Raw genomic sequence first — 24,102 nt, forward strand, 5'->3', positions numbered from 1 at the left:
TTTGTTCCATCCCATTATCATCCAATCAAATAAAATATCTTTTCTATTCTATCATTCCTATTATATTATTCTCTTTATTTGCGCTATATTTCACCACTCATCCAAACCAATTAACAACACGCAAAAGTGAAACAATAAATCCTTAAACGCAACAAAATAAGCAGTATAGGTTCAGTTACCAAAACATGTCTTACTAGGCTTGTACTTCAAGTTTGCATCAAACGTTAGAGAACTTGTAGATTACCCTTTTACAAACTTAGTATTGATTCTCACATGGTTTAATTTCTGTCAACCCATTGAAATTCAAACTAAGGAATTTAAAAATCTTGTTGGGTATCAAAATACAGGTCGTGTTTCTGTAAAAAAAGTGTTCACCAAGAAATCATACTTTTAAATAGAGAGCACATGTAAACCTAATACTGATGGTAATGAAGGAAAGCATAAGGTTAATAATGAAGGGAACTCAAACACGGTTGTATGCCACTGACTTGCTGAAAAGGCGCCTGATGTATAGGACTTGCAGAGCACTAACAGCGGCCAAGAGAAAATACTCTCCTACTGTGTAGAATACAACACGCTTCCGAGTGCTCTCGTTCGCTACAAACAAAGAGGATTGAGTCAGTGAAAGTTACTATTATGTTCGTAACTATTTTTTCTTAATAGGACACAAAGGAGATAAGATATATCCACGAGTGACAAGACTAGGATATACAAGCATCAGATATAACATTAGTGTTCTAAGCCAATAACACACAACAATATGCTGTTCAAACAAGCTGGTTCTTATATTCATCAATGTCTGAACTGTTTTTATCCTCACAGAAAATGTTCAGATCGTTTATAAAATATGAAATAAACGCCAAGAATATAACGCTACATCTTATCAGAACTGTAATAGACAGGAATAACCCTAAAAATATCCCTTTCTAGCAGAAGCAACGGTAGTTATAACAGAAGTCTGCAATGGCAGCTTGTTACTACACTACTTTTAGGTATGATTTGTCATACTTTCAGAATATGAAAAAACAATCTGAACATTTCATTGGCCAAAAAGTTTCAGGAACTTCACAAACACGCCAATAGGATCTGGCACAAGTAGGCTTCACTTTGGCTGAAACATCTAGCACTTTACAATTAAATGACTGAATGAGTACCAGGATAACTTAAATAGATATGTTCTTCATTTGCAGCATTTGTTTAATCTCAAAATCGATAAAAGGTAAAGATACTGAACGTCTGGGAATCATCCCTGCTATGAAGAGGCTTAGGAAAAAAATATTTCCACACTGCATAAATTCTACAAATGCCCATATATCATTGCAAATATAATATCACAACACAATTACTAGATCAAAATTCCATAACTAGAACAGTGGCTTGCATCATACCAGCTCATAAACAAAGGAAAAAAAATACTTACTGTGACGATGCCTTGCATCACGAGCTTTCAAGTACTTTTGTTCAGCAGTAACAGACTCTAGTGCTTCTCTGAGTTCAGCAATTTTAACATTAATTGGGTCCAAATGCTCTGCAAGCCATTAGAGTCCAATGGAAGTTTGATAATCAACAAATAGAACAAATAAAGGACAATTGGACCATTCTCCATAAACATCAAGAAGTACCTCATGTATATACTATATATTAAAAGCTGTGTGATTAACACCTAAACTTGTAATTTATGAAGTAGGATAGTAGAATCTACTAAGAAAACCCTCTCACAAATTACGTACCATCTTTGGCAAGGTCATGCTCAGAGGGAATATGACCAACATGGATGTAGAAAGAGACAGTCTCAGGTGTTGAGTATGGGTTATGGAAACAAAATTTATACATTCCATGTGCTGGGGCTTTGAAATCAAACTTGTCACCAGAGGTTCCCTTTATACTTTTGACAGTATTCCCAGCGGGGGATGTCACCTGCATAATAGCTACAAAATTAGGATATCTACAAAACTAAAGTTACAAAACAATTTACGATTTCTGGATAGGTGATCTGACAAGTAATTACTGCTAAGTCACATCTAATTCGTATACTTCACATCAGCACAGAGAGATTTTACGCAATAATGCCCCATCATGCAGAGCTTACCAACCAGAGTGTTCCACAGCTTATAACGATGTATTAAACCATCAAAAGGCCTCAAGGTCCCAAACTCCAGTGTAAACAAAAAGTGTGCAATACATGAGCTTAAATCTAATTATGTGCAGAAAATAAAGGTAATCCCTTCCCCAGTCACCATTTTTGGCCTTTCAATTTGCAAACCGACTTCAGCATAAGTACATCAAGTAGGGAATGGAGAATGATTTCCAAATTCCAAGTCAGGGCCTGTTTGTTTTAAAGTTTTGCACAATTGAATTTGATGGCGCCTCAACAAATATCAGTCATAAACTTTCAGTGAAGTGAAATGAGTGATTTCTATTGAAAAGAAAAAAGAAGAGAAAATTGACTTTCTGAAGCATAGACAAAAAGGAACATATACCCCATGTAAAATTTATACACAATTTCACAGATGGTTTTAGTGTTATTTTCTCAATAGAATGGGAGTTTCACCTCGATAATAGATAAATAAAGGTGTACATTAAAGTTCTACAATTTTATCATAAAACTCTAATTCTTATTGGACAACCGTAGAAAAAGCAAGAGCAAAACTATCACTGAATTTTGTCCGTGTCTCCTGCAAGCATGCTGATTTAACTAGGTTTGGTAATTATGTACATAAATGGATCATAATCGATAAAGATATAACAAAATTCCTCTAGAAAATCAAAATGTCAACTATCACCGAGCCCCAAAAATTAAAACCCGACGAAAAAAATCAGACCACCAATAAGTTAACAATTGAAGCAATTGGCAAGCAATTAGGGCAACTGAAACAATTGGCACTGACCGTGAAATCAATGCCGGGGTGATCGGAACTCCAGAAAATGTCATGGTCGACGACAACAAAATTCCCCGAAACGGTGTCTCCCTCGTAAAGCACGTACTCGTAGACGCACTCGACGTCGTTCACTGTCACAGACAGCGATTCAATGCGAGTGAATAAACTCATAATCAAACACATCAAAACCGTCCACATGTTGGCGCTTCTCATTGTGTTTGCACCCCTCCCTTAGGGTTTTATTATTTTGAAAGCAAATAATTGAAAGTAAGAGAATTTTTGGTTGCCGGGAAATAAGAGGCGCTTTCAGATCTTAAAGAACGACTGTGACACCCTCTGGCGAAGCTTGCTTCTTTCTCTCTCTTTTTCTCCTTTCTTCCTCGGCGAATGCAACACAACAAAACGGCGCCCTATGGTTGATGGAGCCGTCGTTTATAGAGCTGACGTGTAAAATGCGTACGTGCACTAGCCAATCAGAGAACGGAGCAGGTGCTATATGGCACAGATGGAACCAAAAAATATATATATATATACACGTTCCTTTTTTTTAGTTTAAATAATATTTTAAAATGCCAATTATACTTTTTCAAATTAGTCAAAGTATATATTTTTATCAAATAAATATTTAAATAAGTCAGAAAACTTACTTAAAATAAAAAATTAAACGTTATACTTTTAAATTTAAGGGAAAAAATTAATCACCTCTAAAATGTTATATTTTAATTCGACTAAAAACATGAAAATAAATTTCTTACTAAACAGTGTCAAAAACAAAATTATATAAATCAATTCAAAATTGGTATTTTAATTCATTTCAAATATACATACTAAATATGTTCATATTTGATTATCGTATTACACAAATTAAAATTAATTTATTACATTTTAATGAAAATAATTAATATTAAATGTTTTTGCGTGTCTATATATATATATATATATATATATATATATATATATATATATATATATATATATATATATATATATATATAATATATATATATATATATATATATATATATATATATATATATATATATATATCATTATCCTAAGTTGCTCTTGATTTATAAATTAAAATACATGTTTTGGTAATAAAAGAACTATAATACATATTTTGAAAAATACACTCTAACCCTTTTTCTTTTGAGTTTATCTTGGAATTCACCTTTCCAATTAGTAAAAAGTATATTCTTTCAAAATAAAAATTATATTCGATATTTTTTAATCCGAATAGCTGAGAGACTCTATCTACCTTTGGTATATCAAGTAATAACAAATCAACATTAATCATTAAAAAATACAAAAAAAAAAAGAGTGACAACGGTCAATCTGTAAAAGTCTCTATCTTTTCAATTTTCGACTTAATATGTTATTTTACTTAATTTATAACTTTTATTTTGACTTTTAATGTAAATTTTGTTAACTGTTGTCTGAACTCTCCTAAGTCATTTTTTTCTTTCTTTACTTCATTTTTCAACACCCATTTTTGTTAGCTTATTCTTTTATGTCAAATTTTTTAGAATGTATCCATAACATTAATTATCTATTAATGTTTTTATGTTGTCTTTTATGGAAAACAAAGAAAATAGTAAAAGAAATATTATTATAAAATAATAAACATCAAACAAGACAAGGAAATAAGAGATTATACACTCTGTTATTTTTCCTTTTGTCCTCTATAACCTAATTATATATTTTTTATTTTGTTATCTCAAATTCATATTTTTCTCTTCGTCCATTTTATAAATTAGGCTTAAATGCTTACTTCGTAAGGTGAATTTCTGATCAGTAGCTGGTTTTAAAAATGAAGACATTGTGTCCCTATATTATGAAAAATATATGAATAAGGTCTACAAATAAAGAACAAATTCAACAAATCATCAAAGAAAAAGTTGAACAAAAGAGAGAAAAAACTGGACAGCAGAAGATAAAAGAGAAAAAATACGACCACATCAGTATGGACTTAACGCCGTTGCTGTCAACTTAATGGACATGATCTTATTCATACATTTTTCATAGCATAGGGATCCAATGTCTTCATTTTTAAAATCGGGTACTAAACAAAAATTCACCTCTTAACATGCGAAACGAGGTAAACATTTAACCCTATAAATTATTTGTATGCTATGATAGTTAAAGTGTCACTGAATGTTTTAGACCATGAATGTTTTAGACCGATCATTTGATTTTCTTCAAATATAAAAGTTAAGCTTTAAGGAATATATATATATATATATATATATAGGCAAGTTATAATTCTTTTTTTCAAAATTGTTTTTTTCAAGTTCAATATTATTATGTTACGAAATTGGTATCTTTTTGAATAGAAAAAATTGTTGATTTTATAACTTAATTAAGTTGTATACGTATATGAATCTAAATTGAAATTGATATATAATTATAATTTTGGATTTTCGCTTTATTAATTGCCAAAGCTGAAGTTTTTACAACTGATCATAGTCATATAATTTCTTATTTTAATTGTTTGAATCTTTGATTAGAAGTATCTAGTAAAAGTATTTTTTTACATAAAATTTTCATAGTACAGATTAATGATAACTTTGACTTTTGTTATTTGTTTGGTGCGTAACATTTTTTTGTATTTATACAATTAAGTTGATTAGTTTTGTATTTTTGACTGTATTTAATTTAAACGTATGAAGATAGTTTTTGAAGTTTTGTGGTGGAAGAAAGAATTTTTATCATTTTATTGTGTACATTGTTTTTGTTTTTAATAAATGAAGTGGTATAAATCGGTAGAGATTTTATATAAATTGGTGCGTTAAATTTAATCTTAAGGTTAATTGTTTGCTACTTATAAATATCTCGTGTGTTTCTGTTTAATTTTTCTTTTTATTAGATAGAAATTGGTCGAAAAGACAAGGATTTTTAGAAAAGGAAAATCGTCTTATTTTCCGTGCATATCTCTATCTCTTTTATAAGACCATAATAAAATATTCTAATAATATATTACTGTACATACACATTAACAGACATAACTATCCAAATAATTTGGATAAACAATTGATAAATATGTAAAAATAACAATCAAATTAACATTTAACTGAAAGATATACAATATCGTCTGGATTAGAAGAAAAAAAAGTATTAATAACGAAAATTTCGAACTTAACCAAAACAAAAGTAACACTTTTTTCTCCTTTAAATATATTTGACACACCCTAATGAAAAATTGCAATTAAAAAGCAAAACTTTCTTCTCCACCATTCCAAATGGTTTTATTTTTATTTTTATTTTTATATACTTATTTTCCTCATGACATAAAAGTAAACGTACACATAATTTTCTTAACCGAATATATATATATATATATATAATATATATATATATATATATATATTATTTATTTTTTCTTATTTATGTGTTGCTTTTGATTTTTTATATTTCCAAATTTAGTCTTGATAAATTTTAAAACATTAATAAATATAAAGGGTTATATACTTAACTTTTATAAAATTATAATACAATGTATGCATTCAAATTACAAACTTTAATTATATTGAAACTGAGTTTATATTTGGCCGAACGAAGAGAGAAAACAAACTAGAAAAAAACATAAATGTAAAATTTGGACTTTGAAATTATTGTTTTGGTTTTCTTGTATAGTTTGAAAATATAAATAGCTTAACACAAGTAACTATTCCGTAACAGAATATATGTTGTTTTAATATTTAAATTATTTTAAATATTACATTAAAAAGTTTAAAGTTCCTAAAAAATGTTGGAGATTGAATGCATGCTCTTTTAATTATCTTATAATTATTGCTTATAAGTACATGAATACGTGAATATGACATCATGTTTTATTTATGTTTTTTGTAGAAATATAAGTTTTTTCTCTTTAATTTTGGTAATTAAAGTATATTGAACTATGATTTCGATAGTAATAATTTAAATTAGATTATATTCTGAATAAGCAAAGATTGGAACCATTGGTGAGCTTATATTCAGATGCACCTACTTCCGACTATAAATTCAGAATCTACTTGCTTCGTTTTTTCTTCTCTTCAAATAATTAATATATAATATTGGAAAAACAAATTCTTCATTGCTAAAAGCGAGCTCACAGATGCTATGAAATAATTAATTTATACTTTGACGCGGTGGGAACATGTTTGGGAGATTTTTAAATAAGAAAAAGTTTGGGTTGGTAGTGATATGTACAGAGTGAAACACTTCACCAACTAATGGAAAATTTTCGACTTAGCATTATTCTGTTTCAAAGTCTTAACTTTGCATTCAAAGGCGTTGAAAAATGGAGAAGGCACAGATGCGAGTCCCCAGAATTAAACTGGGTAGCCAGGGCTTAGAGGTAAACTGGGTAACTCAACACAATTGGAAGAATGTATTCTGCCTTTTTTAGTATCTTCAATTCTCATCATATGCTTGTTTTTGTTAATCTCTTCAGAATGTCTGTTTTCATGATCATCAACTCAAGGGATTATTTTGAAAAAAAAATACATAATTCCAATGCGTAAATTACAAATGAATTGTGGAAAATATTATTTAAATGAATCATCAATTCTCCTCTTCTGTTGCTGCTGTTGCTGCTTATCTATACTAATGTCATAAATCCATCTGCTCTTACTCAACTGTAGCATCATAATTTTATTTTCTGTTGGGAGGTGTTCACTGATCTAACAGACTCCTCCAGTTTTGGCATTTTGGTAACTTTTCCTGCTTCTTCATAGAAATGCAGTTGGTTGGTATACCTTAAACAGGGTTTTTAACTGCAGTCGTTGTTGCCGTTTTGTTACAATCCATGATATTAATAATTACAGATAAATGAGATTGATGAGACAGTAACTACGATTTCAATATGATTAGGGTTTCAATGCTATTGAAAAGAGTCCAAAAACCTTCAGCAGACCTGGTCCGTGATTCAATAGTTGTGATAAAAACAGAACCTGCTATGTATATTCATTTGTGGAATGCAGGTTTCTAGGCTGGGATTTGGATGTGGAGGATTATCTGGAATTTATAATGCTCCCCTTTCACATGAAGAAGGGTGTTCAATCATTAAAGAAATATTCAATAAGGGTGTCACCTTCTTCGATACATCGGATCTTTATGGAGATAATCATGATAACGAAATCATGGTTGGCAAGGTATTACATCATCTAACTAATTAGTTTTTTTTTTTAATTTTCTTTTAATACTAAGTGGTAGAAACACATAAGCACTTGAACAAGTATTATATCGTAGTAACTTGATTAGTCAGCTGACTCAAATAAATCACTCAACATACGACGCAAATTGCCTGTATTTATGCCTTAAAAATCTCATTATAAAATGACAACATAAATATAAATTTTTTCAGACAATCTTCTAGTGCAGGAATAACAAACTTGTGGAAAGTTCAAGTCCATTATGATATAATTGTGACCTAATAAGAGTAAAAAGGGAGAGGACGATAGTTAAAACCACTGTATTTACTCCAACTCACTTCATACTATTCTCAATACAGTAGTTTAGTTGGCAATTTTATAGGCAAATTTCATACATTAAAATATTGTAAATTTGCCAAGCTGTGCATTTAAGGCGGTGGAGCATTCTTATCTAGTAGAATTGTATCATAATATAATTAAAAGTGTCTTTAATACTGTAAGCAGGCTTTAAAACAACTTCCCCGAGAACAAGTCCAGTTGGCTACAAAATTTGGTGTTACTGTATCTGAAGGGTTGGTTTTCGGGGTAAAGGGTACCCCTGAATATGTGCGAGAATGCTGTGAAGCTAGTCTTAAGCGGCTTGATGTGGACCACATTGATTTATACTATCAACACAGAGTTGATACTTCAGTGCCAATTGAAGACACTGTAAGCTTTGAATGCTTTTCCTTTCCTGTTAGTTATGTATACCATTCCAATTTTCAACATTTTTAAATTGTGGATGATTATGTGTTTTAACATTGAACTCTGCATGGAAGATGGGAGAGCTCAAGCAGCTGGTAAATGAAGGAAAGATAAAATATATTGGGTTGTCTGAGGCTAATGCTGACACTATAAGGAGAGCTCATGCTGTTCATCCTATTACTGCTTTGCAAATGGAGTATTCCTTGTGGTCCCGTGACATTGAAGAAGAAATAATTCCACTCTGCAGGTATTAAAGTAGGAAGATTAACTCCTATTCTATTTTCTGACTACAAATTATACATTTTTCTTGAGTTTTAATCTGATGTATTTTCTATCTAGTTCTTTCAGTTATGCTTTTAACTTGCATTATCTAAAAAGTATCTCAAAGAATTTTGTTATTGTCTAATGTCTAACTAGGATGCAGTTTGTACTTGTAGAGAACTTGGGATAGGAATTGTAGCATATAGCCCTCTTGGCCGTGGCTTTTTTGCAGGAAAGGCAGTGGTGGAGACGTTGCCTAGTCAGAGCCTTCTGGTATGCAGCTAATGACTAAGAAGTACATTTTTCATGTTTGCATCAAGTTGTAGCTTTTTCCTGTTGCGATGGTTAAGAAAATAACACCAAGGGAAGTTTAAGCTACTTGTTGGATCACATATACGGAGAGGGAAAATGAGATACGAGACTCGAGTTATTTCTATTTCTGCAGTCACTGTCTATTGAAATTTGCTATTATTTTCTGTAACAGACTATGCATCCCAGGTTCACTGGAGAAAATTTGGAGAAGAACAAGCTTTTCTATAAACGACTTGATGACCTGGCTTCTAAGCATGCATGCACTCCTTCACAATTAGCCTTAGCATGGCTTCTCCATCAGGGAAACGACTTAATCCCCATACCTGGTATGTCTTTATTACATTTACAAAGACTTTCATTTCTACATGTTTGATGAGTCCCTTACTATCTAATTTTGCTGTCCATTTTCTTACTTTTCTTTTGTCAAACGTGCTTAACAAATTATGCCAATTTATTTGTCTGAAAAAATTACCGCTCGTAAAGAAGGAGAAAAATAACATGATATCTAGATCTGGTTCATGAAATGTGTAACTATTGTAAGCACGAGAATTTGTAGATTAATTCCAACGACCAAGTGCTTTTATTGTGTATTCCTTGATGCTATCAGGGACTACTAAACTGAAGAACTTTGAAAACAACGTTGGATCTCTGACTGTTAAGCTTACAGATGAGGATTTGAGGGAAATTTCTGAAGCAGTTCCTGATTATGAAGTTGCTGGGACACGAGAGTATGGTATGTTAAGTAACTACAGTTGGAAGTTTGCAACTACACCACCCAAGTAATTGAGCTGAGAGGAATCGTGCAACTCTGTCATGATAATGTTGTATTTGTATTCACTCCTTATGCCTATCACAATAAAATTCTAACTGGAGTACTGTCCTCGGTGTGCATGGAAATTGATGATATTTTCTCTTCCCCTTAAACAAAGTAATCGATTATTCTGGACTTTGATATGATTTCATATTTACATGTGCATTCTGGAACATTTTCAGATTGTTTATTCTGGAACTCAAATTTTTGAGTGTATGGAGGTGCAGAAATAAATTATGGAGGTGTAGAAAGAAACTGCCCGTGACCAAATACTATTCCAGGATCAGGGCCGATCCAAGGTGATGAATTACTTTTCGGCTGTTGCTTCCTGCACCACATCAAATTTCTCCTCCCACTCAATCAAAAAGCTTCCTGGAAAATGTTTTCGTAAAAGGAGGGGTTGATTGATTTCTGGCGAAATTGTTTATTTGTTTTTTCGGAAAAGAAATTCTGGAGTTGATAGGGTGTAGGAAGAAAATGATAGGGTACAGAAAGTAATTGCCTTGCTTTTTTTTTACTTGAACAAATACAGTAACAATTAATAATTAACTACCGAACAATTAAGGAAATAAACGTATGTATTAAAAATAATATACGTATATAAGAATTAAATAATGTAATAAATAATTTTGAAGTATTCAATACTTTTTTTTCCTTTCAAAAGGTGATTATGTTAGTAGCAGCAAGGTGTTAATGGATTTATTAACTTTATAAAAAAAATCAATAAGCACGAGTATAAAAATGGTCTCTGACTATTTATACTAAATTCATCATCCAATTTATATAAAAATAAATAAGTTTGAAATTGGATTGTCGAACAATCTAATCCGATGAACAATCTCATCCAATGCATTGTCTAATAACATTAGTTGTTACATAGATTGAAAAAATAAGACTTCATGAAAATTGTACTGCCGTCCAACCAATTTACTAAATTGAGATCTAAATATAAAAAAGTATTTTATATTTAAATATATGTAGGTGGAATCGGGATTAAATCCTGTAAACTAATCTTACACTTCATCCACAACTTGAAGTCATAGGTCCAATCAAATTCTTAGAAGGCATGTCATCTTAATTGCGTCAAAATTTCAACGAATTACGCTTACGTTCCTCCCTCAACACTGCTTAATCTCACGTCTCATTATTTCATCACTATTTCTTTATAAATTTACTATGAAACTATTTTACATGGTTTATCATTATATTTTATAATTTTGAAAACTCTATTATATATATTCAGCGTAATATTGTATCACAGAGAAAAAATAAAATACCTTTAACATTATATTATTAAAAGAAATCATATGTTGTTGGGTTGATTATTACGTAGATGTGTGTAGAATGTTCTAGGTCTCACCAAAGAAGAAGCGGTAAGAAAAAGTGAAGGGCGGGAGCATTAAAAAGCGGAAAGACCTGATATTGACCTAGTGTTTCTTTATGGTTCTTATGAAAGCCACGTCTTCTAGTTGAGCATGTGTGGACAAGTGAACCCACGTGAACCAATGAGCTTTAGGACCTAGATACACGTGACGTGGAACCTAAATATCCACCACAATACTTGCCATCTAATTCTATTTAACCACCCTTCTTCTCCACTTCTTCTACCGTAGCAAGGATTGTTAGAGCACTGAAGCCTAGTTCATCAAGTTTTCCTCATTATTTCCAAGTCTTTAGGTTGCAGAAGCTTCTTTATTATAAGTCCTCGTCTCTAGCATCTGTCATAGTGTCACATTGTGTGTAACTTGGAACTTTCTCACTCAACCAACTCATCTATGGCTGTCTCATCTTATGCCATGCAATCGATCCTGGCAAACCCTATGATGGGCATGTCCACCAGATCTAGGGTGAACCATTTTGGTATTCCTGCTATGTACTTGAGAAGGAACGTTAGCCTGAGAGTTAGGTCCATGGCTGAGGTAGGGGATCTCACCATGGTTTCAGATATTATAGTATATATAATGTTTCTTTCATGTCGTAATGTTATTTGAATTGTTCCTTATCATTATGGTACTATCATCTGTTATTAACTGTCATTTTTCTTTTGTTATATGCAGGAAGAGCAACAAAGTGAGCCAGCAGGCTCAGTTACACCACCACCATCAGTAGAACCTGTGAAACAACCAGCCACTACTGCCTCACCAAAGGTGAGCTCAGTGTTAAATGTTTAACAAAACATTATGACTTTTGTCGTTCTTTCTGCTTTGAGGTTTGGCCTCTGAAGGTGGAAGGAGATTTCACATTTATTCATTTGAGTTTATAATATTGAGAAGGTGGTAATTGACAGGTGAGCACGAAGTTCTCGGATGTGTTGGCATTCAGTGGACCAGCACCAGAGAGGATCAATGGAAGGCTGGCGATGATTGGGTTTGTAGCTGCAATGGCAGTGGAAGTAGCGAAAGGGCAGGGTGTGTTTGAACAAATATCGAATGGTGGCATCCCATGGTTCTTGGGGACAAGTGTGGTTTTTACACTTGCTTCCTTGGTGCCTCTGTTCCAAGGGGTCAGTGTGGAGTCAAAATCCAAAGGGTTCATGTCATCAGATGCAGAACTTTGGAATGGGAGGTTTGCTATGTTGGGTTTAATTGCGCTGGCTTTTACAGAGTATGTCAAGGGAGGCACCCTGGTGTAAATACCACAGTGACTCACACAAATGGTCTAATAATCATTCGTGGTTAGAGAGACCAATCTATCTGTACCTGTGTTTTCTTAAACTACATATCAATGAACGTAAACAAAATTCATGACATCGATTTCTTGTCTGTCTTGCATAGGAATATGTAATATCAATTATCTTAACGAAGCTTCTTCTTTAAGCAGAGTTAACTACACAGTATAGACGCAGTGTCTTAGATTGCCAATAATCAGAATTGAAGTATGTGCAGAGATGAATGGCATAATAAAGTAAAAGGAATTTTGTTTTAAAAATGAAATAAAAAAAAAATTAATGTAAGATGTTAGGACAGTGAATATAAAGAAACAGCGATATTATCCATCGAAATTGAAATACAAATATTTTGGAACAACATGATTTTTCTGTGTTAACATATATTGAGGAAAGTTTCTGAACACTATTTCAAAAAGAAAATTATTATATAAATAGAGTAACAGAATTAAAGAGTAGTCTAAGTGTACATTATAAACTGTTTCACACCATATAACTGCCGCAACCCCCACATGCAACAACAGAGAACATGAAAACACAACAAACATGGCTAACAAGTAGGTATCGTGCTAATAGTGTTTTGTTCGAGACTTTCCTTCAACATAGTAATACAATAATTTGATAACCTTGTAAACTGAAAAAAAAAAAAAGAGAAAAGGTTTCATAGCGAACTTACATCGTAAGAGAAAGTGTAGGTTTCTTTAAAGTTAATTTATTTTGAAAATTATGGGTCTTGTTTTAAAAAAATAATAAAAGAAGTTAAGTCGTAGTGTAATTGTGATGTTGTTTGGGAAAAGTATAAGTTTTGACGTACGTATTGTAGTTGTATTGTAGTACATCGCGATGATTTTAGTGTAAGTTCAAATCGGTTATTTTTGGGGTAATTTGATTAAAAGCGTAATTAAGTTAAACATTAATTGATAAAAAAAATTGTTTTAACAATTGATAATTTCAATTTAATTTTTTGCATAAAATAAATTTTTTGCATAAGAGAATTGGTGTCAGTCTACAGCAATTTCAACTTTAATGAGATTTATATTTTAGTTAAAGTTATATTCACTTCTAATTATTATCCTTCTCACAACTTTTCCAAATAATATTACTATTATTAAGTAACACGATTTAACCATTTTTGTAATATTTTTTAAACGAAATCCATATGCATAATTTTTAAAATAAACTAACTCCATTTGTAAAAAAAAAAACAAAAGTGTGACATTGTGAGTAATTTCCGTATTTCAAAATCTGATTTAAAGAAAAAATATATTTTTAATTTAATTTTTAAATACCAAATACAAACATATTTTACAATGTATTAAAAAAAATCACAATAAATTAACCTCGTTTTGTAAAAAAACTGAAAGTGTGACATTGCGAGTGAATTTTCGTATTTTAAAAACTGATTTAAAGAAAAAATGTTTTTAATATAATTTTTAAATTTCAAATACAAACACATTTTACAATGTAATTAGGTTAAAATCTAATTAATAAAAAAAATTATAATAGGAATTCACAATTTCAATTAAAACTTTTATATAAGAGAACTCGTGCTATCCATAACAGTTTCAGTAAAATTTATATTTTAACTGAAAATTTGATTACTAACTATTTTCCTTCTCACGATTTTTTTCATTTTCAAATAATATTACTGTTACACAACACGACTTAACCATTTATTTTGTTAATTTTTTAAACAAAATCCATATATATAATTTTCAAAATAAATTAACCTCATTTGTAAAAAGACAAAAAATGTGACATTGTAAGTGATTTTCCATATTTGAAAACCTGATTTAAAGGAAAAATATATTTTTAATTTTATTGTTAAATACCAAATACGAACATATTTTACAATAATGTCTTACAAAAAAATTAAAGAAAATTATTTATAAAATTGTTTCAAGTTAATGTTTATCACAATTGTAGAAAGCACTGGTAGTTCATATTTTGAATTCGTCCAGAGGTTTCTAATTTAGGGGTAAATTGTGGTAAACACTTTTACCAAAGCATCACTTTTTCAAGGATGGAACAATGCAAGTATTCGAATAAACAAAAATCTAACTCGAGTATAAAAAAGGAATACATTACAATGTAAAAAATGCTACAATAATTATCATAATAACTGCCTAAGTTTTATTCAGAATATATAAAAAGGAATTCTCAATCGTATTAGTAAAAGGCATAATTGAAAAAAAATACATATCATAATTATTATGCAACATTCCATTATTGTTCAATTAAAACAATGTTGATGAATGATACAGACCTGTTTATCATGCTGACACAAAATACAGAGGCAATACAAAACGAGAAGTTCCAAGATGAAAAAAGGCGTTAGGTACCGAAGCACAAGGAAGTGAGCCCAAAAAACTTATGATATGACATGGATATATTAGTGTCACCCCCTTATTAATTACACGATATCTGAACTTCATCTACGGGTATGGATCTCTACACTCAAATTTATGAACAGAAAAGAATGAGAACAATACACATCTCGGCAGTTTTCTTCTTTTTTCAGAAATTGTATCTATTGCGTATGTACAAATATTCACCAATAGAAACTATATCTTCAGCCACATTTGTAAAACCCCTCGTTTATGGATCAAGCTGATATTCAGGCTTGTCAAAATCACCATTTTGGAGGGTGCTTCCCACCACCCCATTTTCAAGTCCCTGCAAATAATTTCAAGTCAAAGACCAAAACAATAGAAGGAAGCAGTGTCGCATCCAATACAAATGAAATTAAGACCATACTACAATAAATTGATGTTGACCTAACACTACACTACACAGGACAATGCTATAAGACGGAAGGTGGGAACCAGAACTATCCCTTTAATTACGTGTTTAATACGTCAAATATAACGGGATGATTCAAATTTGGTCCAGCGGGGGTACGACCTTGGTTTTGTACTTAATAAATAAATGTCTCTCCCACTGTGCACTACACAGATGGGATGCAAGAATGACAATGATGGTAGGCATTAATCCATCATAAAAACAACAACATAATAAGAAAAAGCTAAAGGAAGGCTGCCACTCATGAAAAAAAGAAAAAGAAAATGTAATGTTTGATGTTGTATGTACGCACAGACAATAACAAAAAAAGCAGAGAGGTTCAGATACATACTTCCGTTTGTAGATCAACTGGAAACAAATTTATGGCTCCTGTATTGAATGAGAATCCACTGAAGAGGACACAACTTTTACATTAGTGCATGCACAATGGGAAAAAGAACATGGGCGAAAACGATTGACAAAAAGTTAAGATAAAAAATAAGATCGATAATACAATCAATTCCAGGAGCTAGCGTTTTTTCAAGTCTCAATGAATAATGATTACCTAGATACTACTACAACCAATTCCTGGAGCTAGTGTTTTTCAAGTCTCAATGCATAAAGATTATCAAGGTTTGCTACTTAATGAGCATGCATATGCAATTTACAAGCAGGACGAAATGAAACAATACCAACATAATTCAAACTGAGTAAAATAATAATGAATAGCCCTCAAACAACGTGAATAAAATGCTTTAGGAATCATACCAATGGGATAGCACTAGCTGCCAGACATACGGGATAAAAAACTCCTCTGGATGACTCTCTTGTTCATATGTAAAGCGCAGTTGAGTAAACATCTGCCAAAAAAGATACAACCTCAGAGAACCAAGACAATAATCCACCTAATGATATTTCATCACAGAAAGCAAACCACAAATCAGAAAACCATATTCCACCTTACCTTCATTCCATCACCCCTCCAAGAACGACAATTGACAGTTATGACTTGGAGTACTTCATTGACTGACCAGTCACCGTTCTCTCTTTGAGCATCCATATGACTATTGAAAAAATCTAATACCTGTAAATATTTAATAGATAATTCTTCATTAATGTGACTAAAGATATAACAAAACTTGCTCCTTCAAGAGTTACAAGATTTCAAAAGGGTCAGGATAGCTTGTAACTTTCATTTAAGTATAACAAATAACACGTACAGTATAAATGTTATCAATCAATTCATTGAAGCGTGGATGATTCTTGAATGGCTGAAAGACTTCCTGCCTGTGCATTATTGCATATACTACCTGCCCCGGTCACATAAGAGGTCAGTAAGATGGATGTATAAGGTTATAATGTAAATTACAGATACCGCAAACTAGATCAAAAATAGACATTATATCATATGTCTTCTCAATCAATCAAATAAAAATCATCTACCTCAGGATTCCGAGGCAGTGCATAAGTCAGGATTGCATTTATTATTTCTAGTACAAGCCTCAAGAAGTCAGTGTAAATGTGCAATTCAGTTGACTGCACCAACAAATTAGATAGTTTATAAAAAGGAATAATCTAAGTTTGTAATCAGTAGAATAAAAAAAGCACGAAGGCAGTACATACCATATCTTCTACAAGGTTGTTTCCTTCAAATGAGTTACCTTTTGCTGCATGCAGTTTATTATCTTTGTGTTCAGCTAATTTGTTATACCTGTTAAGAAGAAAATATTTGACCTCATTTTAAACCACAGATTACAATGTTCCATAAAATTGAGAATGGAAGATTATGAAGGCCAGCAAAAGAGTGACATACTTGCGTGAAAGCATGTCAAAAAGGCTGACTAGTCTCTGAGATGCATATGCACTCAAACGATGAACATGAGGTGCCATGTTTGCCAAGGTTGCCAAACATGTTGTTTGGAGATAGACATCCTACCATAATTCAACAAAAAACAGAATGATCGGAGGAGATATATATAAATAAAACAAACAATTTTATTAGTTTTATAAACGTAAACTACATAGGTAGACATTAACTAACATACTTCAATGATTTTGGAGTCTCAATCCAAGGCTTGTACAGTTGTAAACTTAATGTCTGTCCTTAAAAGTACGGGTTTTATTCATGAATACTACTTTTAATACATAATGTCCAAATATCCTATTTTCTCATACTAACTAAAGATAGCAACACCAACTCAACAAATGCAACTTATAATTCACGTACTTGAGTGAAAATTATATAACCGAGATAGAGACTTTAAGGTTTAATATTTGTTGAATATGAGTTCACAATGATAGAAAAGGAAAATCCCAATGGATGCCCTCCCCAAATATACATTAGAATTTCACAGGGGTTGTTCTAATTTATTTGGGTGAACGGTATAAATACATGTCCAAGTCCAGTGCAATTCATCAGCAGAAACAAATCCAGTTTTCAACATGAGGTAAAGTATCCATAATTCAACTATGATGGAATGAAGTATTTCACATAAAACAGAAACATTGAAATTAATAGAATCAATCACTTCATTCAACTAATAAAGACATAATTCATACAAACTCAGAACAGTGACACGTATCTCGGTAATAACCATATTAATTGGCCAATATATTAGGTATTTTTTTCATACAATATATGTATGTCTGAATTAAATAATCATGAAATGAATTGACAGTACATCTGTGTTTAAGATGTATACCCGGAGTTTCGACAAATTATACTGTACAGTTCTGATAAGAATTATGACCATGAAAGAACCAAGAGATGTCTGATGGAGAAGGCGTTCTTTGTACCATGGGACACCAGTCAATATCTGTCCATTCATATACCACGTTAGCATGTAGCACAGTCCACACATTTTTAGAACAAAATCTAATGTCAAACAACAACTTTTACCAGCTTATGAATGCTCGCATTAAAAGAAGAATCTTGACTGAGTATGAGAAGAATAATTAGCAACATGTAAATTTGATTAGCCGTCCTTGTAGAAGCATTGTACAAAGCTTCCAGAATTGGCATTAACTGTTAATTTCATAAGATAAACAGGTATTAGAATTAGGCTAATCATCCGTCATTCTACAGTATTAGCAGGTTGTTAATATATCAGACGGTAATCAAGTAAATACATGTTTTAAAAAGCAATAATCCTCAACATAGCTTTATCCGAAGTTCTTCCTGACTTTTACATATATAAATAATTAATTCTTTCCCAATTGCTTCACAGGAGAAACTTAAATTTGCTGCTTCGTACCAATGTATCCAGATCTGTCCGCACCAATACATACTCCAAAAAGGCAGAATTCCCTTGCAACAACGAGTAAAGCAGCAGTACAGCTGCCTCATCAGCTAAGCATCTGTAGAGGAATAAACATTGAAAAGTTAGAAAAAACAAACTATTGAGCAAAATCCAAAAATATCTATAAATATCTAATCTCATGATCAAAATGTATGTGCCTTGGTGTGAAGGTGTGTTGGATATTCTACATCGATTAGAAATAAGAAAAATTTACTATATATAAGTGGATGCAAATCTCATCTTACAAGTCGGTTTAGTAAGGTTGAGTTCAGTTTAAAGTCTACTTCTTAATGTCCAAATCATTGGAATGTAGTCATACATATATTAAAGTACATTAAAAAATATCCTAGAAAAAGTTAGTTATATGGTCACAATAACCATACTAAAGTTATCTATTGTTCATATACTGATTGGACATGATCTCCGTTTGATAAAATATCTACTTCTAAATATTGTGTCTCCAGTGGTGATAACTTGATATCTTGGAAGAGGAATAAACAAAATGTTGGGGTCAAATCTAGTGCGTAAGCAAAATATAAAGTTATGGTCTTAGCCACTTGTGAGCTTATTTGACTTAAAACAATTACTTAAAGAATTGCAATTTGGAGATGTCACTCAATGACACTTATATGTGACATTCAAGCTATTCTTCATATTAGCTCTAATCTCATTTGTCATGAAAGGACCAAACACATTGAAAATGATTGTCATTTCATTCGAGGAAGGATTATATTTGGAGATGAAGATTGAGTTTGTCAACCCAAATTATCAATTAGTAGATATTTTTATTAAGTCTTTATAAGGACCTATAATTGATTATATTTGTAACAAACTAGGTACATAAGATTTATATGTATCAATTTCAGAGAAAATATTAGATATTATTAAGATATCATTAGATGATGTCAGGTGTAATATCATTTGTATGTGAACTAAGCCAAATTTTTTGTATGATTCATTATTATAAATGCATTGCTCTATGTGTATATTCTACGCAAATATGCCAGAAACATGCACGACAAAGAAATTTGTAGCTAATTGAAGACCAAACATGATAGTAGGTGAGGAAAATAAGGATCTAATTCTTATTTCTAGTTTATTTTACCTTTTCCCTCCCTCACTTTGATGTGAGAATCAATTGGTGAACAGAGTGTAAGAAACAAGTTCTCTAAATGTCATAATAAGACTGATGGACGGCACACATGCTAATTATGTGACATTTGAGATGCAGAAGTTTTGACTTATAGTGATAAGAAACAGTTTACAAACATGCAGATTATACTACCATACTTTGCAGAGATGGACTCAATTAAAACCATAGCTAAGCATGAAATGAATGTAGTATGTTAATTGTAAAAAACCACCAGAGCAAGAAACTCACATCCCAAGTGTATCAAACAACAAAGCAAAGGGAAGCTTTATGTGTTGAGCACTATGCGCATTGCCCTCAATGTCTACACGATCCACTGCATTTATAGGTCTGATAAAAAAATTGCTAGCATCCTTAATCAATTAAAATAATATGAAGAGATATGAAAAATACATTACATTCACAATCATTTGCATGTTCCAACGCCTTGCAGTAAGGATTTTCAGAGAAGTGGGAATTTTCTTTGAGTAAAAAATCTGACGTCGAAGATTTGTTATTTGCATAGTCCTCACTCATGACACATTTGTGATAATGAACAAGAACAAGCAGCACATGAATACTGATATCTGCAATTGGACCTTTCGATCCTTCACCACTCGAACTGACCAAATAACTAAATGGAAATAAAACAATATTTGCTGCAAGGTAAAAATACAAAAAACTACATATCAGTGAGCTCCCAAACTTCACAAAGTAATCTTTGAGCAATTATATTAATTATATTCAAAATGCTTATTTGACTTCAAAAAATCCATAAATACTAAGAAAAGTATCTGCAGTCATCATACCAGCTGCAGAACCAACTCTCTGTAGCACACTACTCTGACTTCCATCAGATAAGATGGAATAAGTAGCCCTATTAAATGGAACATCAGAACGCATCATGAAGTTTAGAAGCAATCTGCGAACAACTGAACCAATCAGAGAGCTGTCCTGCAAAAACCACAAGCATAGATGTTTACAATCTATCTGCTAATACACAATAACTAAACAACTGAAGTTTGATGCTAAAATATGAAGTTTTAACCTGAGCCATTGCTGCATCAAGAAAGGGGTTCACATCATTGGGCCCAGGAGATGACCCACAGAGAAGCTGAGTTGACATTGCAATAATCATGAAATTAAGCAGCTCTAGGTGTAGGAGAAATGTGTCTGGACTATAATAATAATATTAAATTGTCAGGACAGATAGCTTACTAAATAACTCAACAAGAATTAGCACGTTAAATTATTCATGGGTAATGATATACCTCACTTCTACTGATGCTATAAAGTTCAGCACATTCCGCATAACAAAATTTTCAATGGTTTGATCTGCATTAAAATAAAATTTAAAAACAATTAAGAGATTTGAATAATACTGGAAACACACACATAAAAACCAAAAAAAGTTTTGAAAGGGGTATATGACATAATTCAGAAATCCAATAAAAGTAAGGAAGTACCGATTAAAACCCATGTTTGTGTCACATAAAAATAATAAGCGGATACTGAACCCAATATTTCTCACTCAGTAGGAATCAAAATTAAGTTTCAGCTTTCTAACGAATCTTGAGTTCAATATAATTTTAATGCTACGTTTGCGCGGTTTAATTGTATATCTGAAACAAAGAGTCATACATACCTCTCAAAACGTCCTTCGGTACAGCCTCATTATCTTCAATTGACAGGTATAACTGGATATCCCCTTGGACACTTTCAATCAAGTACTTTAAAAATATTGAACTGAAGTACACTGCATTAACAGCTTTTTTATAGACCAAGGGCGATACACCAGAAGAAGACACGGACTGTTGCAAGCAGCAAGCTAGATGGAACAAAATCTTAGCGAGATGTCTGGTGTGACAATTATTTTTGGCTGCAAAACAATTAGGAGAAAAACAATAACCAAGTGTTCAAAACAAGATCTTACCACGGGGAAAAAATCACTCCTAAACAGCCGAACATCAATTAACAAATCATAACATAAACTAAACTTTAAAACAGAGTCAAACTATAAATCATTAAGAATTACTTCAATTAAAAACCCAATTTCTTTAGAACATATAATTACCATTATGAAGTTCTTGACATTATCATAATTAGGAGAAAAACAATAACCAAGTGTTCAAAACAAGATCTTGCCACGGGGAAAAAATCACTCATAAACAGTCGAACATCAATTAACAAATCATAACATAAACTAAAATTTAAAACAGAGTCAAACTAAAAATCATTAAGAATTACTTCAATTAAAAACTCAATTTCTTTAGAGAATATAATCATCATTATGAAGTTCTTGACATTATCGTAATTGCGATATAGGAAAACCGTACCCCTTCAACATTCTGAGCCATTAACCAACAGAATGTGCCAAGAATTGAACAATTGAAACCTCTCCTTCAAATCATTACCATTCTAAGTCTAAAACGATGACCAAATAAAGTAATTAGAACATGGCAAACCTAATAGCTCGCAAGCTTGTTGAACACGTTGAGCCGGCCATTGGACATTGAGAGGAAGCTCCAGCAATTTCTGCCAGAACTCTGACGAGAGAGGGAAGGGCTGGTTATCGACTAAAGTTCCGATCAGATACTCCGCCGTCTCCGGAGAGAATGTGCCACTCTTGCGCGGCGTTGACGGCACCGACCCCATTCGAAGAAATAAGGGTTTTTTCCCGCGATGCGGTCGTCGCTACTTTGTGAAATCTCGTGGACTCTAATTTGGTGTCAGATTCAGGGCAACGGCATTGCGCGAAAACAAGCGGAGAGATCAAAAGGATTTGATCCGAAGGAAAAAACAGAGGTAGATTTTTAAAATCTCGAGAGCTAGTGAAGGGAACACAGAGAGTGTAGAAGGGTGAAGAACGGCAACAACGACTAAGAGCTTCCGAACGAAGGTTTTGCAGAGAAATTAAGGTCTTGTTTGGATGTTTACGCGTTTTGCGTTTTTATTTGGCGAAATCGTACTTTTAAATTGTTAAAACCCAAACAGGATACATTTTACTTCCGACAAAATACAAATATATTTTTTCTTCTTTTAATTTTATAAATATCGTCGCTAATAAGACAAAAAATAGTAATAAAGTATCGTATTCAAATTTTCGTCCCCATTTTGTCGAAACAAAAAATTAGTATGGAGATTTATGTTTGATATGAAAATGTAAAAGATCTGAAACCTTGTTAAAGCTCCAATTATCTTAATCACGTATTATGGCAGATAATAAAACTTAATATTAATAGAAAATAAAACATTACGGCGATTATTTTCATGATGCAATGTGCATTTAGCCTAATGCTTGACTATAATCCAATGCGGTTCCGCCTGATTGTGTGCCAAACATGTGAGTGGAACACTGATAGTAAATTAAACACTTCATGTGATGTATTATGGTGTGCACACACAAAAAACATAATAAATAACATAAAAAAATATTTTAGTGCATAAATATGTATTAGATTCGTATTTCGAATATGCTCGATAAAAAGTATTCATAATTAAAAACTAGGCTTCTTTTAATATCATGTACTTTTGTTATGTATAATAAGAAAATGAGGATACTGAATGACTAATGTTTAATATTTGTAGTCACGTTTAAATGTTATAATAATGATGGCTGCATATTTACTTATTAAATTATTTTATTGTGATTTTTTTTAGTTTTGAAGAATTTAATATTTTTTATGCTCTAAATTGGGTTTATTTTGTATTTTTATATCATTTATAGGATTTTGATAGGTATGGGTATAACTTTAGTTTCTATTTCTTATATAAAAATGTTTAAATAAATTGAATCTCTATTCTTCACCAGTATGGTGTTATACACTGATAACTGAGATTCAAGGTCACATTTTTGTAGAATAATCATTTATATTAATGTGTTTGCATCCTAAATTTTTGCAAACAAGCAACATATTTAAATCCATGCAATATAGAGTGTGTGATAATATCTTAAATAATCAACCATATAACAGAAGTTATTTTTTTTAATACTGTTTGTAAAATAATAAATTTCTAAGAAAATAGTGAAGTTGAAACCCAAAGCTGATTAATGCCATTAAAAAATGTTAATGAATAATTAATACG

General features: G+C 31.7%; 4 protein-coding genes across 5 annotated transcripts; 2 read left to right on the plus strand and 2 right to left on the minus strand.

Annotated features, from left to right (window-relative positions):
• Positions 1–127: 127 nt before the first annotated feature.
• On the minus strand, positions 128–3,298 carry LOC124836196 (emp24/gp25L/p24 family/GOLD family protein). The gene is made up of 4 exons (XM_047311308.2): positions 2,889–3,298; positions 1,731–1,917; positions 1,421–1,528; positions 128–597 (listed from the first exon to the last, which is right to left on the minus strand). The coding sequence occupies exons 1-4, from the start codon at positions 3,090–3,092 to the stop codon at positions 464–466; spliced, it is 633 nt and encodes a 210-aa protein (XP_047167264.1). The 5' UTR covers positions 3,093–3,298; the 3' UTR covers positions 128–463.
• Positions 3,299–6,990: 3,692 nt separating this feature from the next.
• Positions 6,991–10,295, plus strand: LOC124836204 (perakine reductase-like). Of its 2 annotated transcripts, none has more exons than XM_088097219.1 (7): positions 6,991–7,218; positions 7,844–8,014; positions 8,519–8,722; positions 8,833–9,005; positions 9,196–9,292; positions 9,504–9,657; positions 9,999–10,295. In XM_088097219.1, the coding sequence occupies exons 1-7, from the start codon at positions 7,162–7,164 to the stop codon at positions 10,112–10,114; spliced, it is 972 nt and encodes a 323-aa protein (XP_087953345.1). In that variant the 5' UTR covers positions 6,991–7,161; the 3' UTR covers positions 10,115–10,295. The 2 variants fall into 2 exon arrangements, with proteins under 2 accessions (XP_087953345.1, XP_047167274.1); XM_047311318.2 differs by having other exon boundaries at positions 6,999–7,218; positions 9,939–10,295.
• Positions 10,296–11,735: 1,440 nt separating this feature from the next.
• Positions 11,736–12,889, plus strand: LOC124836215 (early light-induced protein, chloroplastic-like). The gene is made up of 3 exons (XM_047311332.2): positions 11,736–12,061; positions 12,200–12,289; positions 12,430–12,889. The coding sequence occupies exons 1-3, from the start codon at positions 11,918–11,920 to the stop codon at positions 12,772–12,774; spliced, it is 579 nt and encodes a 192-aa protein (XP_047167288.1). The 5' UTR covers positions 11,736–11,917; the 3' UTR covers positions 12,775–12,889.
• A 2,103-nt stretch (positions 12,890–14,992) lies between these two features.
• LOC124836219 (dyggve-melchior-clausen syndrome protein) lies at positions 14,993–22,965 on the minus strand. The gene is made up of 18 exons (XM_047311345.2): positions 22,482–22,965; positions 21,662–21,895; positions 21,288–21,351; positions 21,065–21,194; positions 20,826–20,970; positions 20,436–20,675; positions 20,269–20,353; positions 18,843–18,945; positions 18,488–18,613; positions 18,291–18,404; positions 17,402–17,520; positions 17,212–17,299; positions 17,032–17,124; positions 16,809–16,898; positions 16,553–16,672; positions 16,357–16,448; positions 15,941–15,998; positions 14,993–15,483 (listed from the first exon to the last, which is right to left on the minus strand). The coding sequence occupies exons 1-18, from the start codon at positions 22,669–22,671 to the stop codon at positions 15,406–15,408; spliced, it is 2,169 nt and encodes a 722-aa protein (XP_047167301.1). The 5' UTR covers positions 22,672–22,965; the 3' UTR covers positions 14,993–15,405.
• Positions 22,966–24,102: the final 1,137 nt, after the last annotated feature.

The sequence above is a fragment of the Vigna umbellata genome, chromosome 8, assembly GCF_029865625.1.
Source record: "Vigna umbellata cultivar VRB3 chromosome 8, Vumbellata_1.0, whole genome shotgun sequence".
Lineage (NCBI taxonomy): Eukaryota > Viridiplantae > Streptophyta > Magnoliopsida > Fabales > Fabaceae > Vigna > Vigna umbellata.

What these genes read in the sequence shown, in the direction of transcription:
- LOC124836204 (XM_047311318.2), top strand. Translation starts at nt 7,162, where the DNA reads ATGGAGAAGGCACAGATGCGAGTCCCCAGAATTAAACTGGGTAGCCAG. An exon ending in TGCCTAGTCAGAGCCTTCTG is followed by an intron (nt 9,293 to 9,503) that starts GTATGCAGCTAA and finishes TTTCTGTAACAG; the next exon opens with ACTATGCATCCCAGGTTCAC. An exon ending in CGACTTAATCCCCATACCTG is followed by an intron (nt 9,658 to 9,938) that starts GTATGTCTTTAT and finishes TGATGCTATCAG; the next exon opens with GGACTACTAAACTGAAGAAC.
- LOC124836219 (XM_047311345.2), bottom strand. Translation starts at nt 22,671, where the DNA reads ATGGGGTCGGTGCCGTCAACGCCGCGCAAGAGTGGCACATTCTCTCCG. An exon ending in ACAAGCTTGCGAGCTATTAG is followed by an intron (nt 21,896 to 22,481) that starts GTTTGCCATGTT and finishes ATTGTTTTGCAG; the next exon opens with CCAAAAATAATTGTCACACC. An exon ending in TGATTGATAACATTTATACT is followed by an intron (nt 16,673 to 16,808) that starts GTACGTGTTATT and finishes AAATATTTACAG; the next exon opens with GTATTAGATTTTTTCAATAG.
- LOC124836215 (XM_047311332.2), top strand. Translation starts at nt 11,918, where the DNA reads ATGGCTGTCTCATCTTATGCCATGCAATCGATCCTGGCAAACCCTATG. An exon ending in GAGTTAGGTCCATGGCTGAG is followed by an intron (nt 12,062 to 12,199) that starts GTAGGGGATCTC and finishes TGTTATATGCAG; the next exon opens with GAAGAGCAACAAAGTGAGCC. An exon ending in CCACTACTGCCTCACCAAAG is followed by an intron (nt 12,290 to 12,429) that starts GTGAGCTCAGTG and finishes GGTAATTGACAG; the next exon opens with GTGAGCACGAAGTTCTCGGA.
- LOC124836196 (XM_047311308.2), bottom strand. Translation starts at nt 3,092, where the DNA reads ATGAGAAGCGCCAACATGTGGACGGTTTTGATGTGTTTGATTATGAGT. An exon ending in GCATGACCTTGCCAAAGATG is followed by an intron (nt 1,529 to 1,730) that starts GTACGTAATTTG and finishes AATGGCTTGCAG; the next exon opens with AGCATTTGGACCCAATTAAT. An exon ending in TGATGCAAGGCATCGTCACA is followed by an intron (nt 598 to 1,420) that starts GTAAGTATTTTT and finishes CTTTGTTTGTAG; the next exon opens with CGAACGAGAGCACTCGGAAG.